Below are 22692 nucleotides of genomic sequence, written 5' to 3'. Positions count from 1 at the left end.
TTTAAAAGTAAGCTTGAACTTTCGATTATATCAAATAGAATTTCCGATATATATTTGCTAATATGTAAAGAATCTAAAGCGAAAGTATGTTTCGAAATCCGAAATCTGTTTATCAATTTCATGCTGCTCGGCGGGGGGAACGCTGCGGCGCGCAATGAATTGGAAATTGATTTGTCAGCACTATCCTTATCTTCAGGGCAGATGTTTTTATTTTATTTGGCTTATAATTCCTTACTAAATGTAGTATTTCATCTCGATGTACTCCGTCTGATATGATTTAAAACAAATTTCTCGTCATTATAATTCGCTTCTGATAGTAAAGAAAACGACACAGAGGTTATTGAAAACGAAAAAATTTCGATTGACAAATTAGTCGGTATTCTCTACACAGCAATTATAGGACTTGAACAGCGGAACTTTGTTACTAAACAAGAAATTATGTCTGTTTAATAGAATTAAAGAGAAAGTATTATCACATGAAACGAAGCAACTTAAACAACTTACATTGAAAGAAATGTTTAATAAAGTAAACAAATAAATATTAAGCTTTTTCTTTTTGTACATTTTGATACCTTTTAGATCATAATTGTTCTTTATTTCATAAATTACGGTTTCATATTTTTAATTTTGTAATTTCTGCATGCTCTCCTACCAGATTTAAGCTGATGATCTATATTCCGGAATCGCCGAAGTCCCGACGAGTCCAGATTAATGACTTTTGACTTATCTTATTATTTCTTAAGAAACCTATCTTCCAATAAGAATACCTGGTAATAATGCTAACATTACAATATCTGACAGTAATTGTGCCGGATGTTCGGCTCACTTACCTTGTAAAGTCTTAGGTGCATCTACCATGAATGAGTTTTGACTGTAGTTATCTGAGGAACCGAAGAAGGGTTGTGAACTAAAGACCTGGATTCTGAAAGATAGAAATCATCAGCAGTAGGTAAGGTTACAATGAGGTGGAATGTAAATAACAGAAGTAAGGAGAAATTACATGTTTGGAAAATTTCTTAAGTGTGAGAACACCTGCTACATCCAAGAAGCTGAACAAAGAATCTGCACAAAATACGTTTCAAATAGCAAATGTGAGAGACAATAAAATGGATGACATACAAATTTAAAAATGCTAGTACAAATTGAATACATGTAATTAAAATGAAAATAATCAAGGGTATTAAATTGCCAATAAACTAGCTGTCAGAGAGTAAAATTGTAGACAACGGAGGAAGGGGAAAATGATGTAAACAGTTTTAGAATTTTCAGAACCTAGCACTAAAATGCTAGAGGAAAAAGAATGTGAGAAAATACCATATTACTTTTAATGCAATGTTGCTAAATGATTGTAAGAATTTGAATGACAGTTAAGTACTGCAATACTGTGAAGTTATGCAATAGGTAGGACCAAGGAATAGCACTTAAAACTTTGCACTTGCTCTTGTTTTTGTTAAATAGAAGCAACAGTTTCTAAATACTTATTTAAAAAAAAAAATATGGGATATGGAATATAGTTTTCATATACATGAATGCAAAATAGTATTGAATGCTCTACATATAAATTTTAAGTAAATATGCTATAAAGTTTATATACCATTTAGTGTAAAAGCAGTTTTACTTTTGTGAAAGAATAAGAAACATCTAACAGACTGTTCTGTTAAAACTTGTTAGAGAATGGTAAGTATTATTGTATAATTTTTTAACTTATAAAGCATTATTGTTTGAACAAAAAAAGTTATAAAATTTGAATTTTTTTAGTCTTATGTGAAGTTTCTACTGCAAGCAAGCCTGTGTCTGATTACGGGGAAGGTATAAATAAGTTTATTGGTATTTATTGTTTATTTTTTAGTAAAATTATAGTACAATAATCTTTGTATGTTTAGAAATTTATTTAGAAAATATTATTTATGAAATAGCTTGCTTGAAAATCTATTATAGAAAGAATATTATTTATAAAAGTAATTATTTGTGATATAAAAAATTTTGGAAAACAAAATTCTGTAAAATTTATTGAACAGTAATAGTAAAAAAAAATATGGGATATGGAATATAGTTTTACAAAGATAATATTATATAATAAAAATAAGAATAGTAATAGATTTACAAAGATAAATGTTATGTGGTAAGAATTATGTTACATTTCCATTTAATATAACTACCATTTGTAACTCAAGTGGTTACTAAAACTTCATTTTATTCAACTGATCTAACTTGGGTAAGTCAAGATCAAAATCACCATTATTAAACAAATCTCTAAAATAACTTAATTATTCTCAGCTATTATTCTAACAAAACCATTATTGTCAATATTGACTTTGTAAGAAAAACGTTTCAGTGATTCTTATTAATATTTTCCGATTATAAAATTAAAATCAGGTACCCTATGTTTTTATGCAACAGAATGTTCCATAGGCATTAATTGTTCTGTGTCAGAGGTCAGTGTCCTATCGTTATCAATCCTTGCCTATACAGTATTCAGATTAAGACTGGAAGTCTGTTCGCATTAATAATTTTGTGAAAAATTCAGCCAAGATAAAAGATCAAGATTTAAATAAGTGGAAAGAGGCAAAAAAAAGTGTATAGTTTTTATTAGTATTTTTTCACAAAAAGTGATTTTTGTATATTACTAAGATTCATTATTTGGAATTTTAGGGCACAAATACTAACTACAATAGTAAAAATTCTAGCTTCATTTTTTCCAGAGAAATTAAAACCATAAAAGCTGAAAAGAGGTTTTCATCTGAATATATGTACAACAAAAATATATCAAGTAAAACTTCCAATCAGTATTCTCAGTAAACTTCAGTATGTCAGGGGTTTTTTCCCACATGGTATATATTAGTTTGTAATTTAATGTATATTGCTTTGTTACTTACTTTAATGATGCAAATATCATCGTTATGTATAAGTTGAATTTTTAATTCAACTATCTTTCAACTATATCTTTTGAATAATCTAAGTCATTCTGTAATGATCATATCAAATGCACACAGTGGAAAGCACTATCACTTTTAAATTATACTGAAAATATATTTTTCAATATTTTATGCTTGTATTTTTTTAAATACTGTTTTATTTTATCTAATGTATTAGTAATGTAATTAACTTGTATTCTTAAATACAATTAGCAACAGAAATCATCAAAGACAAGTGCGAGGTTTCTAATTTAGTTTCACCGAAACCATTCATAACAGGTAATGTTCCCCCTTTTTTTTTAAAATAGAAATTGTAGTTTTTGTTATATATTAACATATATGCAGTTTTGTGGTTTTGTTTTCATTGCATTTTATTTATAATCACATCTGTTGCTATTTTTATGGTATGTCACTTAGGCTTTTCTCTTTTTCATTTCATATTTTAAATAAATGCCTACGAATTTTTTAACTCCAATCAAAATTGTTTTAGCTATACAAACATGTAGTATATTTATAGTTTTTGTCTAAATGTAGCAAAGGTGCTGGAAAGTAAATGTTTTTTTAAATTGATGAACAAATTAATTTTTAATTTTTATTAATTAATTCTTTGCTTCATTGTAGGAAATGAAAATATTGAAAATCAGAACAATGAAAATTTGTCTATGAAAGGTTAAAATTTTATTGTTTTGAATTGTTCACTTTATTGATATGCTTATAAGCTTTTTTGGTTTCATTTTTGATACAGTTTTTCTGTTCATTAAAATGACTTATCCTCCCCTGAATTATGTTAATTTTTTTTTTTTCCTGTGCTTAGATTAAATGATATGTTTTATTTCCTAGTAATATTGTTGGAAGTAGCACAATTCAGAAGCACAAATCTGCATTTTGTCAGTCATTTCCAAATATTTTTGCCTTTTTTTCTTATAATGCTAGAAGGAAGATGCATTTATAAGAGTTATCATGAAGAAATCATAAATCGATTTTTCTCAAGACCCAAATGTGTCAGAATCATCAGATTAAATTTGCAGATTGTTGTTTCTGGCTTAGTGTGAACCGCATGATTTATTGCAATATTAATGGTAAATTACTTTGAAATAAAGAAATGGGTGGCTTGTTTTAATTTTGCATTTCTATTGCAGTTTTGAAATATCAAACGTTTAAATGATTTTCCCTTTGTCTTTAGATGGTAATTATAGTCATCTGCAATCTCATACCACTGAAGTTTCAAAAACTGGTAATAATATTTTTCTTTTCTTCTTTCTTTGTAACATTTGGCATGTTTTTAATGCAGGAAAAAAAAACTAATATGAATTTTTTCTTCCTTCCACTTAGAAATTGAAGGTAAAGGAAACCAATGTGCTAGAAACTGTGCAGATGGTAATGTGTTTTTTTTTTTTTTTTAAATATCTTGCCCCCCTCTCTCTATATATAGTATATATTCATGAAATGAATTTTTTTTTTTCCATAATTTTATGTAATTTTTTTGCAGTGGAAGAACCCAAAAGGAAAAGTGATTCGGATACAGATGAATATGAAGCTGAAGCTTAATCTATGTATAGTGAGATAAATTATGAGAGGGTGTATGAATCAGTGAAAGAGAATGTGAAGCTAAAATCTTTATTCTGAAAGAAAAATTGTTTATTCCAAAACCTATGAACTTTTCCTTAACTAGAACAGATGTGTCAGCTTTATAACATTTATTTGTACTTTGTATCGTACTGTAATAAAAGTTTTTTCCCCCATCTATTTTTATATATATGTTTGTGTAATGAAGATATTATTTTAGTCAGAGTGTATGTACACTGTATCAGAAACAAGTTATTTAAAAAATTGCAATCTCAAGTCACTATTGTGTAGTGTGTTCATCAAGTCAAGAAACTAATGTTAAAATTTAATTGCTTGCATAATATGTAGCAGTTGAAGCATGTTATATTCCGTGGAGATCTTAGAATCTTAGATTAAGGCTATAAATGAGCTCAGACTGACCAAAAACCCCTTATCTGAACTCCAGATTTTTGGTTTAACCTTAGGAATGTAACATCTCTGTCAGTGTAGTTCTTTACATTAAATAATTTCTAACACTTACTGTAGTTTAGTGACACTAACAGAGCACACCAGGAGGGATTGTGATAATTAAGTAGACTTAATTATCACAGCTTTAATCTAAGACATAGCATATGGAAGCATAAGTATACATACATAACTCATACTTATGCTTCCATTTCATAGCATATGGAAGAATAACAAATGAGTAAATTGATATAACAAGAATTTTTTTATTAGTTTTTTTCTTATTTAATATGAATACACTATAGAACAGTTTTGGCGAACCTATAACCCACGGGTCAGACACTGACTCATGATACATATGTTGATTTTTATAATTTTTTTAATCATAAAAAAGTGGACAGACAATTGAAAATATTAAATAAAGTATAAATATCTAATTTTGAATTTATAAAAAAAAACTGGACGTTGGCCAACTGATTTTCTATTGTGTATGACTCAACACTCAAACTGTGCATCCTGCATCTGCTCCAGTGATTCATTACAGGTCATGTGCTTAAAGTTTTAAATGCACAGGTGCCTGAAAAGTTATGTGATGCAGCTCATCTAACATTCACCTGAATAAGATGCTACAAAAGCATAGATTTTGATGCTAATGATAGGAAGGTTTCTGAAGAGGTAAGATTAATTATTTTCTGATTTCTTATTCTTGTAAAAACTATTTCTAAACTATGCCAGTAAACTTTTCTCCCTGATTAAAACTGTAACATTTTAGAGAATACTTCACTGGACTGGCTTTTTCTCGTTAAAAAGTTCAGAAACTATGATATTCCTTAGCTGAAAATGAATCAAATATACTGACATTAAATCAAAGTCAATGTTTTCAGTATTAGCTAAGTTAATAATTATTACTTATCTGATAATCTTTTTAAATGATGTTGATTTTCATTTAAACTATGTTAGCAGTTTTAAAACTTTGCAACATGAATTATGCATAAAGCATGCCATAACAATGTTTCTTTGATATATATTTAATATATAGATTTTAGAACTTCTTTTTAATTAAAAAAATCTTGAATGATTCATATTTTTGATAAAATATCTTTTGAACGGAATGTCTTTTATTGGTGAATAAATGGTATTTGTTGTGAATTGAGAAAGTTATTCATTATGCAGCAGCATCACATTATCTAATATTCCCATATACTTAATATCTACCTTTAATGGTTTTATCCATTAAATTTTAACAGGATTATATGAAACAAAATTTCTTTTCTTGAAATTTGTATTTTATAATAGTTTTTTAAATCAATTTATTACATATGTAGAACTTGATTATTAACAGTTTTATAGATCTCATTATTAATATACCTGTATTTCTACCAAAATTGAATTATACCAAATTGAATAATACCAAAGTCTTATTACAACAAAAAGGAGTGTACGTTATTTTAGTTTTATCTTTGGTTAAAATATGATATTATTATGATAAATATTAATGTGACTTAATATAGCATAAAAATTAACGTTTATAATATATTGTAGTGCTTTTAAAATAAATTTTACAATTACAAAAGTAAAAAAATTTCCCTAATGTATTAGAAAAATATTTTAAAGAACTCTTAAAGGATAGGTGCTATTTTAGCACATTATTGAAATAAATGGCTAATATATTTCTTTTGAAGTACAATTGTTACACATACGAGGGCCATCCAGGAAGTAGATTACGTTTCCGTCTGTGTCCGCTAGGGGCGGGGCTAGCGCGGCCATCTTGGGGTAAGAGCGTTGCGCAGCTCAGTCTGCATCTAGCCGTGCTAGTGAGAGGTTCGTGCTGTGCTCCGTTCAGATACTGTGACGGTTTGAAATGTCTGCGTTAATTGAAAATCCCGCGAGGTGCGCTCAGTAATAAGGTTTCTGACTGCAAAAAACTGTAAAGCGATAGAAATCTATCGGCAGCTTCGTGAAGTGTATGGGGACAACATTATCACTGAAGGTGGAGTGGGTCATAAGATTTCAAAATGGCCGAACCAATGTTCACGACGAAGATCGAAGTGGGAGACCCAGCATAGTGACCGCCGAACTTCTCGAAAAAGTCGATGCTAAAGTCCGTGAAAATCGAAATTTCACAATAACGGAACTTTCTTTGAGTTTTCCACAAATTTCGCGAAGTTTGTTGCACGAAATCATCAGCGAAAAGCTTGGTTACCACAAGTTTTGTGCAAGATGGAAGGCAAGAAGAGGTAACGAAGTGGTTGAAGGCGCAGGCGGCCGAATTTTTCGACGAAGGAATTTCCAAGCTCGTACATCGCTACGATAAATGCCTTAATTTGTATGGTGACTATGTAGAAAAGTAGTATTTGAGTGTGGCTTTCATCTGTATATAATAAAATTTGTTTCCTATAATTTGTTTATTTTTTTATTCCAAAACGTAATCTACTTTCTGGATAGCCCTCGTATTAACTTTAAAAAGTGGCATCTGAATGTTTCATATTATTTCTTCTCTGTGCAAAGTCAACAGTGAGATTCAGTATTCTAAAGTACTCCATTTTCTTCAAATTTAAAGGAATAAAATAAATTTTATACTTATTTCAATTTTTTAAATGTTTAGATAAAATGCTTATAACATTAGTTTTGTAAGTGAAGTTTAAAAATAATAAATTTAAAACTGAGATGGGGAAGAAAATAAAACTGCATAGATATAATTTTCCTCCTAACTGATAGTAATTTTAGATAACTTCAAATCATGATTTAATAATTCAAGTTTATTATTTCTTTATCATTAAATTTTCTCATCTGTATTTAATTATTAATTTTTATTGGATTTTCTCATCTATATATGTGTGTATCAATTACATTAAAAAATTCTTCTAAAATTATTATATTTATTTACTTTTTTTTTTCCTGTAGCCCCGTATGACATCATTGGTTAAAAAAAATGCCAGTTCCAAATCATATCAGGCAGAATGGTTTTAAAAAATATGGTGTGATTGAAAAAAACAAAATGACTGCGTGTATAATTTGTAATAAAAAAGTAACTTCATGTACATACAATGTAAAAAGACATTAGAAAAGTTGCATTAAAATGAAGCTTTTTAACAGCATAATTTTAATTAAGCTGTTTAGCAAACAAAGGAGAAAATATTTCTTATACATAAACACACACAAAAAAAAAGTTTTTTAAAAAAACATTTTATTCTGGAGAATAACATTATGGCTGCAAGTTTTCAAGTAGCCCATTGCATTGCTTGCCATGAGAAACCTGTTTCAGAAGTGTTTGTGAAACAAACATTTTTAGAATGTAGTGCTACTTTATTTGCAGATTTTTAAGAAAAATATATGATTATAAAGCATATAAATGAGCTACCAATAAGTTGCAATACAGTTAAAGATCCAGGAATAGAATTAGAAAGAAATATTTCTACTAAAATACATAATGATTTTAAGTATGCAGAAATTTATTCAATTGCTTTAGATGAGAGTAACGATGAAAATGATTACACACAACTAGCAGCTTTTGCTTGATATAAATCAGGTAATGTATTGAAAGAAGGCCTAATAGAACTAATAATGTTGAAAGGGATGCATACTCTTCTTAATATTTTTAAGGAATTTGATAATGCATTTAAAAAATTCAATGACCTCCAAAAATTGTTTCTATAACAACAGATGATGCACCCAATATGGTGGGAAAGAATATTGGACATTTTAGTAAATAGCAAAATATTAGACATTTTCTGAGTGAACTTCATTGTATAATATACCGGGAAGTTTTATGCTGGAAACAAGGTTTAAAAGCATTTTCCAATGTATGTCAGTGGTAATAAAAATCATTCATTTTATAAATGCAAGGACTCTTAATGCAAGAATTGGCACTGTTATTAGAGGCAAATGAGTGTTAATTTTCTAGGGTTTTGACATAACCAGTGTTTGATGGCCCGGTTGCAATCAAGTTCTTAATCGGTTTGTCAGTTTATTAGAAGAAATAAAGCTATTTTTGAATGAAAAAGAAACAGGGGTTATGATAAATTTTCAAATTCACTCAGCATTTTAATTAACTGAATAAAAAGTTTTGAAATTTATGAATTATATTAGTGATGTTTCAAAATATTAAAATATTTATGATGAAACTTGACATCATAAAGATTTGGAAATGAAATTATGAAATATTTTCCTAAATTACAGAAACATTTTAAAAACACTTTTTTTTAAAATTTAGATTAAATATTTTTTTTATTATTTAATCATTGTACAGGAAATAAAATAAAGTTTCACAAGGGATTTAATCAGTTTAAAAGTTTAGAAAATACATTTCACTTTGTTTTATATCCATACAAAACTAAATTTTATCTTTGATTTAGAAATGGAATTAGTTGAATTTCAGAACAGTATATTGTGGAAAAATAAATTCGAGAACTTGATTTCCGAAGCTGAGGTAAAATTTTCTGTAAGTGCAGCAGATAATAATGATCCCGCACTAAAAAATTGAAATATTATATTAAACATATGGAATTCATTTCCAAACAATTTCATTTCGATGAGGAAACTTGTTAATGCTCTTTTAATGATGTTTGGGTCCACATATTTATGTGAAAAATTGCTTTTCTTCATGAATTTTGTAAAATCTCAAGACAGAAATAAACTTGGAAATGAATTGACAGCGAAATGTGCTTAGGTATTGAATATAGAATATGAACCTAATTTTAAGAAATTTGATAAACAACAACAGATTTCTCATTGAATATACTTTTATGAACTTTATTAAAATAATGGAAATACCTGTGAAAAAAGTGATATTTAAGAAGTGCTTTCTTTATAAGCATTAAAATATAATCCTAGATACCAGTTTATATATATAGATATATATAAAGTATGTATCATGGTAGTATGAAGTAGCTGTAGTGAAGTTGTATATGTCTCGGATTTTTGTCAGAAGCGTGATTTCGCCACGATGTTCTCTCATATCAGAATTTATGCAGATTTTAATGGCAAGCAATTTTACTAGAAGGTAGGAGAATTGCGCATATAGGTATGGGAGAGTTTTTACTAATGCTGCCTGCCTTGAATTTTTTTTCTCTTCGAGAACTCGCTGCTGGTCTTGAACTAAATAGGAAAAGCAAAGTAAATTTAATTGTTAAGTTAGAAATACGAATCACTATTACGGTCTTACATGAATCTCTCTATTAGAACAAATTAAAATGTTTGAAATTATAGCAGGTGACTGACAATCTTGTGTCGAATAATTTTAATTTAACCCTTACAAGTGGTGAAATGCATTAAATCTAAAGCTGACATATATTTCTGTCTCTTTGTCTGAGAATTTAGGTATTTCAGTTGTGAGAACTTACCTATGAAGTCAATGTTGCACTTAAGTTAAATTGTAAGTGAGCTATTAAGATTAGTTGAATCCAAGACAGGTTTACAATACTATATATATTTCATAAAAGAAAATAAAAACTATCTTAATGATTAATTCATCCAATAAAACTTCATTTAGTGCTATGTTTCTTCAGAATCATTCGCTGATGGTATTAATTTATTTAACTCTTTAGTGACCGATGTAAAAGCCATTTGTTTCACTTCAAACAGGTGGGTAGATATTAATAACTTTAACTTTTATGCACTTACAGTGCATTTTGTGGATAAAATTTCAACTGCTCACAATTCGAAGGCACATATACCGCAAAAATATTTCTAGCTGGTTCAACGTTGTTGCAAGAACATTTCATATAAATTTGAAAATCATAGACCTAGGTCACTGACAGCATATCAAATATGAAATCAGCTGCTATTATTTAAAGTTTCCACACCTGCCATATTCTGCACTTTCGTTAAACCTGATTTTGTGATAAGCTGTTGGCAATGTCAAACCACACAGAGTTTCAAAAAGGCCAAATTGGTAGAAGTCTGACTAGCTGGAGCAACTGTGGCCAAACATCATAGCTGTTAGTAAATTTCTAGAAGTGCAGTGTCCAAAGTAAACTCACATACTAGACCATCAACTAGAACACACAATGCGGCAAAGTAAAATAGTGGATGGAAGCTTAGTGAAAGAGACCGACCAGTGTTGAAGCCGATTGTAATGTCTAAAAAGAAAAATGCAGCCAAAGTGATTGCAGAGTTCAAGCAGCATCCGGATTCTCCTGTGTCGGTAATTGCAGTTAGGATGCACCTTCTTAAACAGGATATTTATGGCAGAGCAGCAATTTCCAAGCCCCGTGTCATACATGTTAATGTCAAACGTCGTCTACAGTGGTGCTACAAATACAAAAACTGGTCGATTGATAAGTGGAAGACAGTCATATGGTCAGATGAATCATCTTTTACACTATTCCCTACAACAGGATGGGTACATGTTTGAAGCACACCTGCACAAGCATATGATCATGATTGTCTTTGCACAAGCATGATTGTCATGACTGTCAAGCATGAAGGTGGATCTGTCTTTGTTTCCTACAGGCCCAGTCGTATTCCTACAAGGAAGGATCACTGGGGAGTAGTATAGAGAAGTGTTAGCTGAGCAAGTCCACCTTACGAATGCAAACTTTGTTTCCTGCAGGAGATGGAATTTTCCAGGATGACAATGCTCTATTCATTCAGTGGGACTTGTCTAATTATGGTTTGATAAACACGAGGTTGAAGTGAAATATCTACAGTGTCCCGTACAGTCCCCTGATATATCAATCCCTTAATAATGAAACCATTATGATCTGTTTTAGAGCATTCAATCAAGAATCAATATCCTCAACTGGCATCTCTCCCATAACATTCACAATATCTCTTCGAAGAATGGACAATATTCCTCTACATACTAGTCAGCACTTCTGTGATTAGATTCCCAGGTGAATCCAAGCTGTATTACATGTCAAATACAGTCCTATGTTATATTAATAAAAGATTCCTAATAAATCTAGGGTGTTTCTATTATTTTGATGATCACCTGTATTTGCAACTATGTTTATTAAGGAGGAATGTTTCACAATGTATATGTGTGTTTCTTTACTCCTTGTTCATTCATATACTCGGACGAGAAGACACTGGCAATGGTGTCTCCTGGTGCAATAATTCAAGGCATCACACCATTGACATAATTTTTTTGACATTAATTGACATAATTTTTGACATTTTAATTTTTTTTCTTTATTTTTTGCTCTTCACTTGGAAAAAGAAACGTAATCATTTTTAGAAGATTTTAAAAGTGAGAGGGGGGGTGAAAGTGCCAACTGTCAAATGTGTCTGTTAATAAGTTTTGGGTGTTTCCAAGTTATTGGTACCCTTTTTACCCCCTTTTATGAATCAGTGACTCATGCAGTAGTATTTAAAAAAAATAATGCACAAAATTTGAAATGCTTCTCAAAAAGGTTCGCCATCGCTGCTATAGAACGTATAAAAAAAAGGCAAATATGAAAAACATATATCAAAATAATAAAAGCTGCAGGATAGAAATTTTTATATTTTGAAGTTACTTTTTAAATAGTTTTGGACTATTATATTTCTTGTCTTCCCAATTTTTTTCAGCTACAGAGAAATTGATAATATTATAGGGCCCAAAATGGTAGCTACAATTAATCTTATTGTATTACATAATTATCAAATCATATTTAAAAGTAGATTATCGTATTTAAATTAATACTACTGCAAAAGTTTTCACGAGATAGTTGTTCCGTATAAAAAGAACACTAGAATAAATATTCATATATAAAAATGTGCACACAAAATGGTGACATATTTTACAATGTGCAGGTCTATTTATATTATCTTGTTTCTGTTTGAAGTGCTTATGTTATTTCTTGTTTTCTGTTTGAATTGCTTATGATTATTATATATATTTAACTTCAGATATGTCAAACATCTTCAACAGAATCTGTACAAAATTTATAGACAGAATCTACATTCATATCACTTTGCAAACAGATAATTTCGAGTGTTGCCATTTTATAGGATTCAAGATCTTTAGAGTATCTTTCAAATTTTAACTGTATTGCTTAAAAATGAACAATTTTGAAGGAAGCAAAATGCTCAAAAGCTTACATTTTTATTCTTTAATAATACATTTGCCATAATTTAAATTATCTGCAACTGATAATCATGAACACTTCTAGCATCATTTCTTTAAAAAGTAATGTTTCTAACAACAAGCAGTATAGTAAAATGTTTCTTGTTCATGGTAATTATAATAAATGTGTAAACTAATTTTATATAGTAATCCATGAAAAGTGTAAAAAATGTTAGATAATCTATTTTGTTTGACAAACTTCATAGACTATATAAAATACAAAAACACAAAATATCTGAAAATCATCATATTCTATTATTATTTTAGCCTCTAACCTAGACTTGGTGCAATAATAAAAATGGTGAATTTTTGAGCCACATCATCATAGATGAGCCATGGGTGTCTCATATGACTCATTTAATCAAGCACCAGTTAGAGTAATGACATATTTCATCTCTGACAAAGGTAAAAATTTTGCAAACTTAACTTGTAAGATTATGGCAATCACATTCTGAAACACATGCTATATGTAGCTGATGCACTTCAGAAGATCAAAAATGCTGCTGCATTATTAGCCTGCAAGAAAATCTAATTGCAGAATCTCAGATAAATGCTAATGCGTGCTGCCTGTCAGAATTTAGTTTCTTTTCAACAATATAGGCTCCATTCTAATGCTCAAATGCAAATTTCATTTGAAACTTTTGATTGGCAATGACTATATCACTTCTCTGAACTTGTGACTGATGCTACAATAATATCTGTAAAGTCAGCACATATTTCCAAACCAATGAAGAGCTGTAAACAGTTGTTATTCTCTGTAACACTGTTTTACAAAAACATGTCTCGTACTACAACAGATGTTTCAGCAGAGAAACTGTGTAGAATCTAAGAGAATAAACTGCCCAAAATATATGGTATTTCATATTTTATTATAAATCCATTTTTATTTAATAAATATCTGTAATATTTAAATATATTTATTAAAGTTTGCTTTATTTTTGTGTAATCTTTTATAACTTAGCAGGGTATATAATTGGTAATGAAAGTGAGAGGTTCCATGACAAGTAGAAATCAATAATTTCAATTGTAATTTGTTGAATGAAAATATCATATTACTGTTTGCTAAAATTGTTAAGCAAAATCTATTTCTCCTGCATGGATATTCAAATCAAATGCTGTGTTAAAATAAATTACCTCTTTCACACAAGGAAGTATCTTGGTTTTATTCCAAAATGGCTAATTAAAGAGAGTAAAGTATACTTATTAATATATATCCAAGTTTTGCATTGTAATTAAGAAAATTATCTGTTGCTCCTGTGGGTATGTAATTTATTTAGAAGCCTTTTTGTATATTGATATTTTTGTGGCTGGTACATTTTCATTCAGTTTGCTGATATTAAAAATTTGTACATTTTACTAGTAAAAATCCAGTAAAATCCAAAGTTTCAAATGATTAGTATTTTAACTAATAATATTTAGTTCTAACAGATTTTAGTATCTGAATGTAATAAGAATTATTTTGAAAAGTAATTTTCTTAAAATGGGTTCATTTACATTTATAACGTTTTCATTTTCATATATGATCTTAAATGCATTTTAAAAATCAAATGCTTAATAGTTTGTATTCTGGTGTTTGTGAATTCTAAATCGGTATGTCTTCAAAGCACAAACTTATCTCAAAACAGAGGCTTGTATTCTAAAGAATCTCAGAATTTACTAGTGTTGTGTATTTAATACAGTCAAAAGTCGTTAATTCGGACACCCATAATTCGGAATGATCTATAATCCCGACATCAAAACTAAAAACTTTCTGCGCATGCGCCACGTTGACACATGCGCAGAGGCGTTCACGCGTGCGCGTAAGACCTTTTACGACTGCGCATATGAGTGTGCGCATGTGCAGAATACGTTTTCGCGTGCGCATTTTATGTATAATGGACGTATAAGCTAAAATTATCTATTTCAGTTAATGTTGATGATTGCATTGTTCCTTAATTTTCGAATTGCATCCGGTTTATTATTTTTTGCAGACTGTAAGAGCAATTTTATAAAAGTAAGCTTAAACTTTCGATTATATCAAATAGAATTTCCGATATATATTTGTTAATATGTAAAAGATCTAAAGCGAAAGTATGTTTTGAAATCCGAAATCAGTTTATCAATTTCACGCTGCTCGGCGGCGGGCGCCTAATGAATTGGAAGTTGATTTGTCAGCACTATCCTTATCTTCAGCGCAGATGTTTTTATTTTATTTGGCTTATAATTCCTTACCAAATGTAGTATTTCATCTCGATATGCTCCGTCTTTGATATGATTTAAAACAAGTTCCTCGTCATTATAATTCGCTTCCGATAGGGAAGAAAAGTGACAGAGGTTATTGAAAACAAAAAAAATTTCGATTGACAAATTAGTCGGTGTTCTTGACACAGCAATTATAGGACTTGAACGGCGGAACTTTGTAACTGAACAAGAAATTATGTCTGTTTAATAGAATTAAAGAGAAAGTATTATCACATGAAACGAAGCAAAACTTAAACAACTTACATTGAAAGAAATGTTTAATAAAGTAAACAAATAAATATTAAGCTTTTTCTTTTTGCAAATTTTGATACCCTTTAGATCATAATTGTTCTTTATTTCATAAATTACGGTTTCATATTTTTTATTTTAGAATTTCTGCATGCCATCTTACGAGATTTAAACTTATGATCAATAATCCGGAATCGCCGAAGTCCCGACGAGTCCGGATTAACGACTTTTGACTGTATAGTAGTTTTACAATCATATGTACTTTCTGTAAAATATTTTAAATAAATTTTATCTCTAACAAAAGATAAATATAATCTAAATAATAACTGTTAATTGTGAAAAAAAAATTTCCAATGCCTCTGTTTTACAAACTAGATTTTATCTTCTCCCATTTAAAATTTTAATAATAAATTGTTTCTGTTACTAAATTGAGTTGCAAGTGTAAATTGCAGTTTTGATTGTTAAAACCAAGTAATCAAGCACATAAATACAAAATACTGAAAGAAAAAAAAGAGTTTTATTTTAATGATATTTGCCATCATGTCTTTATTTCTAGAAAATCCAGAAAAGAAATTCAGTTTATCTTAGGTAGCTGAGTATATCTGAGATGAAGAATCACTATATTCAAATTAAAAGGATTGAAGAAGTATGATTCTTGTGTTATATAATGTCAAATTAATCACCTTTGCAGATTTTAGTTTCCCAGCAACATTATCTGCAATTATTATGCTATTGGATCTCAACTTTCTGAATGGAGGAATCTCGGTATTTACAATATTTAAGAACTTTAAAAGGTTTTCATCATAACAAAATATGGAGCGTTTAAGTAATCTTGGTGAGTAATTTATTTATGCACAAATGAAAATTAATGTGTTGAGCTATATCTCACTTTTACACTTTTCTGACAATTTTAACAATAACTCCTTTCAGTTTCTTACTTTTTTAACAATATTAAGAAAATTTAATGTTGCATATATTTTTTATGTGTGCTTCTAATTATTTTATTTCTTTTGCCTTTTAGTTTTGTTTTTTGCTCTAAAATTTAAATGTATTAATTCTACTTTTTCTTTGCTGTTGCAAGCAGAGGAGGGAATTATCAAAGCAGAGAATACTTAAAAGTAAAAATCATTCGAGTATGTTACAGCAAAAAGGAAATTGGGCAAGCAGTGAAAATATTACAACACATGTAAATATAAATAGCTGCATCAGAATTGCATTCATTGTCTGGAGATGAGTAGATCATGTGAATTCATACATCTAGAACTGCATTGCAGGTTCATGAACTTGCATAGCTTCTGAATATAAGCAGCAGAATTAAAATAGATTTTAAAAAGAAGATGTGTTATGAAAATGTTAGTGTATTCCAAGGTCTTAAATTTTGAAAAAGCTGCCAGCTGAAAGCATCATTATTTGAAAATGCTTCAAAGAGCCAAGTTTCAACACTGTATGCAACTATCTTGAAAGCGTTGGGAAGTTGAACCTGAAAGCATATGAATATAAGGAAATGCTGCAAATTCTAAGTTTTATCCCTTCATCCATCTATTCTTAAAGTGATGCAGAGTTTCCAAGTTCTGGCTGAAAGTATCTGATTTGATACAAAGTTCCAAGCTCTGAGCTAAAAGCAGCTGACTTGAAAATGCTGTGAAATACCAAGTTTCAACTTTTATAATTAGTAGTAGTTTTTTTTAGTAAATTTGTTCATTCTGAGCTTTCGTCTTTAAATAAATTATGTCTCTCACTGAAGGTAAATTATAAAAAATAATTGAAAAGATTCTTTGTATTAAACTATTATGTAAAATAAGTACTCTGATATATACATATCATTTCTGTGGTGCTAGTCATTTTAAAGTTATATTAAAAATTAATTTTTAAAAACTGAATTTAAAAATTTGTTTACTGCTAATTGTTGTTCATTCTGAATATTATGTAAATTACTATAAATTATTTCAATTTTATTTAATTAAATTTGCATTTTTTACAGAATTGGATATGCTCTAATGTGCTGTGATACATAGAAATATTTTTATTAAATATTATAAATTAATTCTAAAAAATAACTAGATTATACTGTGTAAATTATAAACTGTTTTTTACTATTAATTGTATATGCGTAGTATTACAAAATATGTATTGAGGTAAGATGTTTTTCATCTGCTGTAATTTTATTTTCTTTTTCTTTTAAAAATTATTAAAAATTGTACTGTTTTAAGTCAGGCAAAATTTTGCAGTAACTGATGTAAGTTTTGTAAAAAGTTATGCATGTCAAGAGAACATAAGTCCCTTTCCTTCAAGAAGCAAAAACGTGTCAATTTAATTCTATCTGATTTTAAAGAAATATGCTTCTGTATTATATTTCCGTATAATATTTTTATTATAATATGTATGATTGAATCAAGTCATAAGAGTATGCAATAAAAAATTCAGTTATTTAGCTGTGTATTGTAAAGATAGAGGGAAAAGAAGTGCACGTCCCATGAGGAAAAAATTATTTGCTAAGGAAATTTTGTTAAATCATGAATATTGTTACTTGTTAAATTTTGTGATTAGATAGATATTGGTCAGTTTGATATATTTTCAGTGTCCATTATATAATATATAAGAGATTTATGTCAGTGAAATTTATTCTTTTACATTTGCGAATAAAAATTTGCTGACATCTTTATAAGAAAAAATATAGTAGGAATTTGTGCAATGTGAATTTATGTACTTTAGAGTTTTCTTTATTTGTATTATATAAAATATTCAACCAATTGAAAGAATTTTAATTTCTTTAAATCTCCTAATTTGTATATATCGTAAAGTAGTTAATCAAATAAAAGTTTAAAACAGATTATTCTTTTAATTTCCTTTCATTTGTCTTAATTAAATAATGAGGTAATACAATTTGTTTTAATTTAATATTATCATTTTCATACGGAAACTAAAGTCAAAAGTGCTCTGCCTTGGCCTTATGTCATTATATCCGGTTTGTAACAGAAGTTTCCCGCAACCGCAAATATCGTCTGCACAAACAGTTCGCCTAAGCGTGTTTAATCATATTTTGTCAAACGAGTTTTGTCATTTGAAAGAACACAACTTCCTTTAAAACAGGGGGGAGCAACCGTGGACCTTTAAAACAGTGAGAGATAGACTAACCCAGTGGGCGGGGCGCGTGTCACCGACATGTCGGCAAGAAAGAGTAGGGACGATCTGGTTTACTTTGACACTGAAACCTATGGCGTTTATATCATATAACTCTTTTCAATTATTAAATGTGATACGTTGTATAGTGATGAGATTATAAAAGCCACAGTTTTTTCCAAATAGGATTTAATATATCTCATTAAAGTACTTTTTACTGCATTTGTTTCACGCGTAATTCTTGTACAAACATCTGTACTTTGGTAAAACGGTAAAAACTCTAAGTACAAAATTAAATTAACTTAATTTTGCGTAAAAATAAAGTAAAATTAAATAAGATTGATAGTGTGCGATAGTTTGAAATAAAAAAGGTAAAATTAAACAAGACCTGATAATTTTTTAAAAATTTAATGAACATTTTCAGGCAATGATTTTTAAAACTATAATAACATTACAAAACGATCATATTTATTTGATTATATGATCATTGAATTATTAACATTAAAGTGGATTAATTATTTTAATAATTCATAAAATTTTCTGAGCGTAATGAAGGAAAAGAAAAGATAAAATAAAATCTAGAAGCACTCAGATTTTATATTACACCCAGAAGGAACCTTTTTTTAAAGTTTTTTGTGTTACCTATATTTATTGAATACCATGTTCTTCGCCCGTAAACCACATACATTTGAAAACAGCATATCTTTAGAATTTCCGCACTGGAGATAAAACTGTTATTTTCCGTACAGTGCTCGCTCAGAACTCGTTGAGTTTGTTTATCAAAAATTCGTTAAAGTTTTACAAAATATGATATAGATTAAAACAAACTCGAAATTCGGCCATCCAGATGCCCGTGTTCGGGTGGAGGATTACATTATTCAAAATTTGATGGCTCTAGATACTGTCGTTTTTGTCGCAGTGCGAGACACATACGTGTATTCATGCAGATTCTTCATTATTTAATTTCTTTACATAAAATACAGGGCGATAATATTTGGTAACAACAATTTGCAAGTAAAGCAGCGCAAAATGCCGCTTCGAAACTAACAGCCTTTCTAGGCTATCGCCCCTTTAGGCTAATAAATTAAATTAACAGTAAATAAAAAAAATCTTATGCAGAACTAAAAAATAATCACTATAAAATACAAGTAAAATTAATTATTACGGTTAAATACAATTTTAATATTAGAATTAAATGTATAAACATTTTTAAGGAGTCAAAAGTGTTTATCACTATGGTGTATTTTGAAATAAAATTCCTTTATAGAAATTGTACTATAATACTCATCTATAATTTTAAACACAACTTTCAGAAATTCGTTTTTAAATATTTTAGTATTTTTTACTTATTTACACCAATAAAAAGCATAAAAATTGCAAAAGAAACTTGCTTGTTTGAAATTTTCTATTAGTTCAGATTTAAAATATTATTTTCTGAAAGACGTAGTTACAAATTTCCTTACAGCATAGGAAAAGCTAAAAAAATATCCAGTCCTGAAAGCATGCAATAGCTTTATAATTATTTGGAACTTTAATTATGCTTGATAAATATGATAAATTTTTAAAAATCAATCTCAATTTCAAAAATAAAACTATGTAGAAATTCTAATTTGTGAAAAAAGGTGCTACAACCAACTTTTTTCTTGACATTTATACACGCTGCAATAGGCAACCGATGTTAAATTTCTCCAAGTCATCCCTACTCCGGATGTGATCAAGGTGACAGTCGGCAACGCCTCAGATGAGGGAGAAAACCCGTTTCGGTTAGTCTATTTCTTATAAGGTCCGTGGGAGCACCATGCAGCCGTTAAACATTTTTATGCGGCCCGCCAAGTATTTCTAAAATTGAATTTATTTTATCGACTTTCTCCCATCAATATATTGTTATAATAATAATAATAAAATGGTAGTACATACTAAACTGAAACAATTTTTTGTGACGAGTTACTCACTTGTCAGAGACTTGTTCAAACGTGCAATACGAATGCGCCGCGTCTGTGCTTGCTTCTGTCACACAATCAGTCAGACTGCTAAGCTGTTAACTAGCAATTTAAGCAAATCTTGTGTTTATCGAAAGGCGTGAGTGCAATATTATTGTCAAAAAGGTGTAGGCCACATAGCCGCACTTCTGCTGCCAAGCCATTTTCAAGTAGTGACACCTATTGATGGAAAACGAAAGCGCTAATAACTACTACTACTTTCACTTCTAAGCCGGGAATTCCCCGTCGCATATAAACAGAGTAGTTACCTTCTTAAAAAGTACACTGCCGGCCGCCGAAATTGCACCACCAAGATAGACAAGAGATATCACAACAAAATTTATTTAGTAGATAACATGTTGACCAAGTATCAAATGATTAAATTTATAGACTTCTGTGAAGTGTGGTTCCTTCCAGAATCGGTAGCCAGAGTAGCCGCGATTGTTGGGGATCACCGCTGCCACAGACCTCGACGTTTATTCAAAGAGACTTTGGATGTGTTCTTGGGGTACAGCAGAACCAAGCAGCTTCCACACGTTGCCAAAGTTGATCTGGTGTGGCAGCTTGGAATGTATTCGGGGTCAATCGTTGAGCAACCATGGCCCACATGTATTTTGTCGGCGAAAGATCCGGAGAGCGAGCCGACCAGGGAAGCAATTTAATCTGGCGATTGACGAAGAACCCTTGGACAATGCGTGCCACGTGGAGTCGCGCATTATCCTTTTGAAATATGGCTGTGGGCAAGCCCTGAAGGTAAGGAAGGACAACTGGCTGCAACACCTCGGAGATGTAGTGCTGGCTGTTTAAAGTACCGGCAATGCGTATTAGAGGAGTGCGAGAGTGATATCCAATACCGCCCCATACCATAATACCCGGTGCAGGACCAGTGTGGCTGTGCATAACACAGCTGTTCATCATCCTCTCTCCATGGTGTCTCCAGACTCGAATCCGACCATCGTGATGTTGCAGACAGAAGCCTGACTCGTCAGTAAGACAATTTCATTCCATTCTGCCGTCCACATCGTTCTTTCATCACACCATTGGCGGCGGAGACGTCTGTGGTTCTGCGTCAAGGGTAGACGAGCGATTGAACACGTCGGTCCGTCGTACCCTTCTGCATCCAACGGTCACATATTCACATTACAGTTGTTTGCTTTCGTCCAACACGACTACCGATTTCTCTGAAAGATAATCTACACTCTCGGTAGGCCACTATCCTTCCTCTGTCAAACTCGGATACTTGATCAAACGATGATCGCTGTTTACTACGAGGCATAATTGATCTTATTTTTTTTTTTTTTTTTTTTGAAAAAAACCACAAGAAAAACATAATTGCCGAACTTGATATCGTCGAAAATTGCAAGCATTAAATAGAGCTTTGAAGTGGCGCCACAGGCATGCGTGATGTGTGTCTGCGCTGAAATTCTAATCATTTGCATATCTCATCTCCACTAATGCATGTTGTAAATTTCATAATATTTGCATGCTTCCTTCAGGGTGTTGTATTTACGGTGGCCAGCAGTGTAGAAACCGCGCACTAGAGAGAAGAAATAAAGATGTTGCAATGCGAACGTAGATTCTTGCTTTTTGAACATTGCAAACTGAAGAAATAAATGAGCCTAAATAGATTGTAATATCAATGAAAATTTTTAATGACAGAGATTAACTTAAACATAGTTGCATACAGCAGAGAAAAAGGGCGACGAAGTAAGAATGATATACATATAACATACATACGTAATAAACAGTTACGTCATCATCATCACCGCGCGGATAAACGCAAACGGCGCATGCGTCAGGAGAAGCTCTCTTAAGCTAAACGTCGTATTATAATTTATCATACAACAATCCCCCTTTCGACGTTTGGCAGCTGAAAAAAAAAATATACATTAATCATTTACAGTTATTCCTATTAATTTACAGCACTTGGAATGTTTCGAAGCAGTCAATGTTTTTGTCAGTACATCAGCAGGCATTTTCTCTGTTGGCACATATTTAACGTCTATTTCATTTCTTTCATAAATTTCACGAATGAAATGATGTCTAATATCTATGTGTTTAGTACGTGAGTGATAAACAGCATTTTTCATAAGCTTTTGTGCACCTTGATTATCACAATATATAATGGTTGGATAATCAGCAGTAAAAT

The 22692-nt window shown here is 30.3% G+C and overlaps 1 protein-coding gene across 3 annotated transcripts in view; it reads left to right on the top strand.

Moving 5' to 3' along the window:
- Window positions 1-4661, top strand: part of LOC118189476 (uncharacterized) — a 67670-nt gene extending 63009 nt beyond the window's left edge. Inside the window, exons 7-12 of one of the 3 annotated variants that reach the window (XM_085818466.1) lie at window positions 1759-1827; window positions 3129-3194; window positions 3537-3584; window positions 4099-4149; window positions 4248-4292; window positions 4405-4661. In XM_085818466.1, the coding sequence (XP_085674592.1) occupies window positions 1759-1827; window positions 3129-3194; window positions 3537-3584; window positions 4099-4149; window positions 4248-4292; window positions 4405-4463 (338 nt within the window). In that variant the 3' untranslated portion in view covers window positions 4464-4661. The remainder of the gene's footprint in view (window positions 1-1758; window positions 1828-3128; window positions 3195-3536; window positions 3585-4098; window positions 4150-4247; window positions 4293-4404) is intronic. The other 2 variants (XM_035360081.2, XM_035360079.2) reach the window with 2 other exon arrangements.
- The last annotated feature ends 18031 nt before the right edge of the window (window positions 4662-22692 follow it).

This window comes from Stegodyphus dumicola, chromosome 1 (assembly GCF_044657685.1).
Source record: "Stegodyphus dumicola isolate Sdum_Otavi_A_Nest chromosome 1, ASM4465768v1".
Taxonomy (NCBI): Eukaryota; Metazoa; Arthropoda; class Arachnida; order Araneae; family Eresidae; genus Stegodyphus; species Stegodyphus dumicola.
Note: the sequence above shows the minus strand (reverse complement) of the source record. Positions and strands in the feature narration are given on the sequence as shown.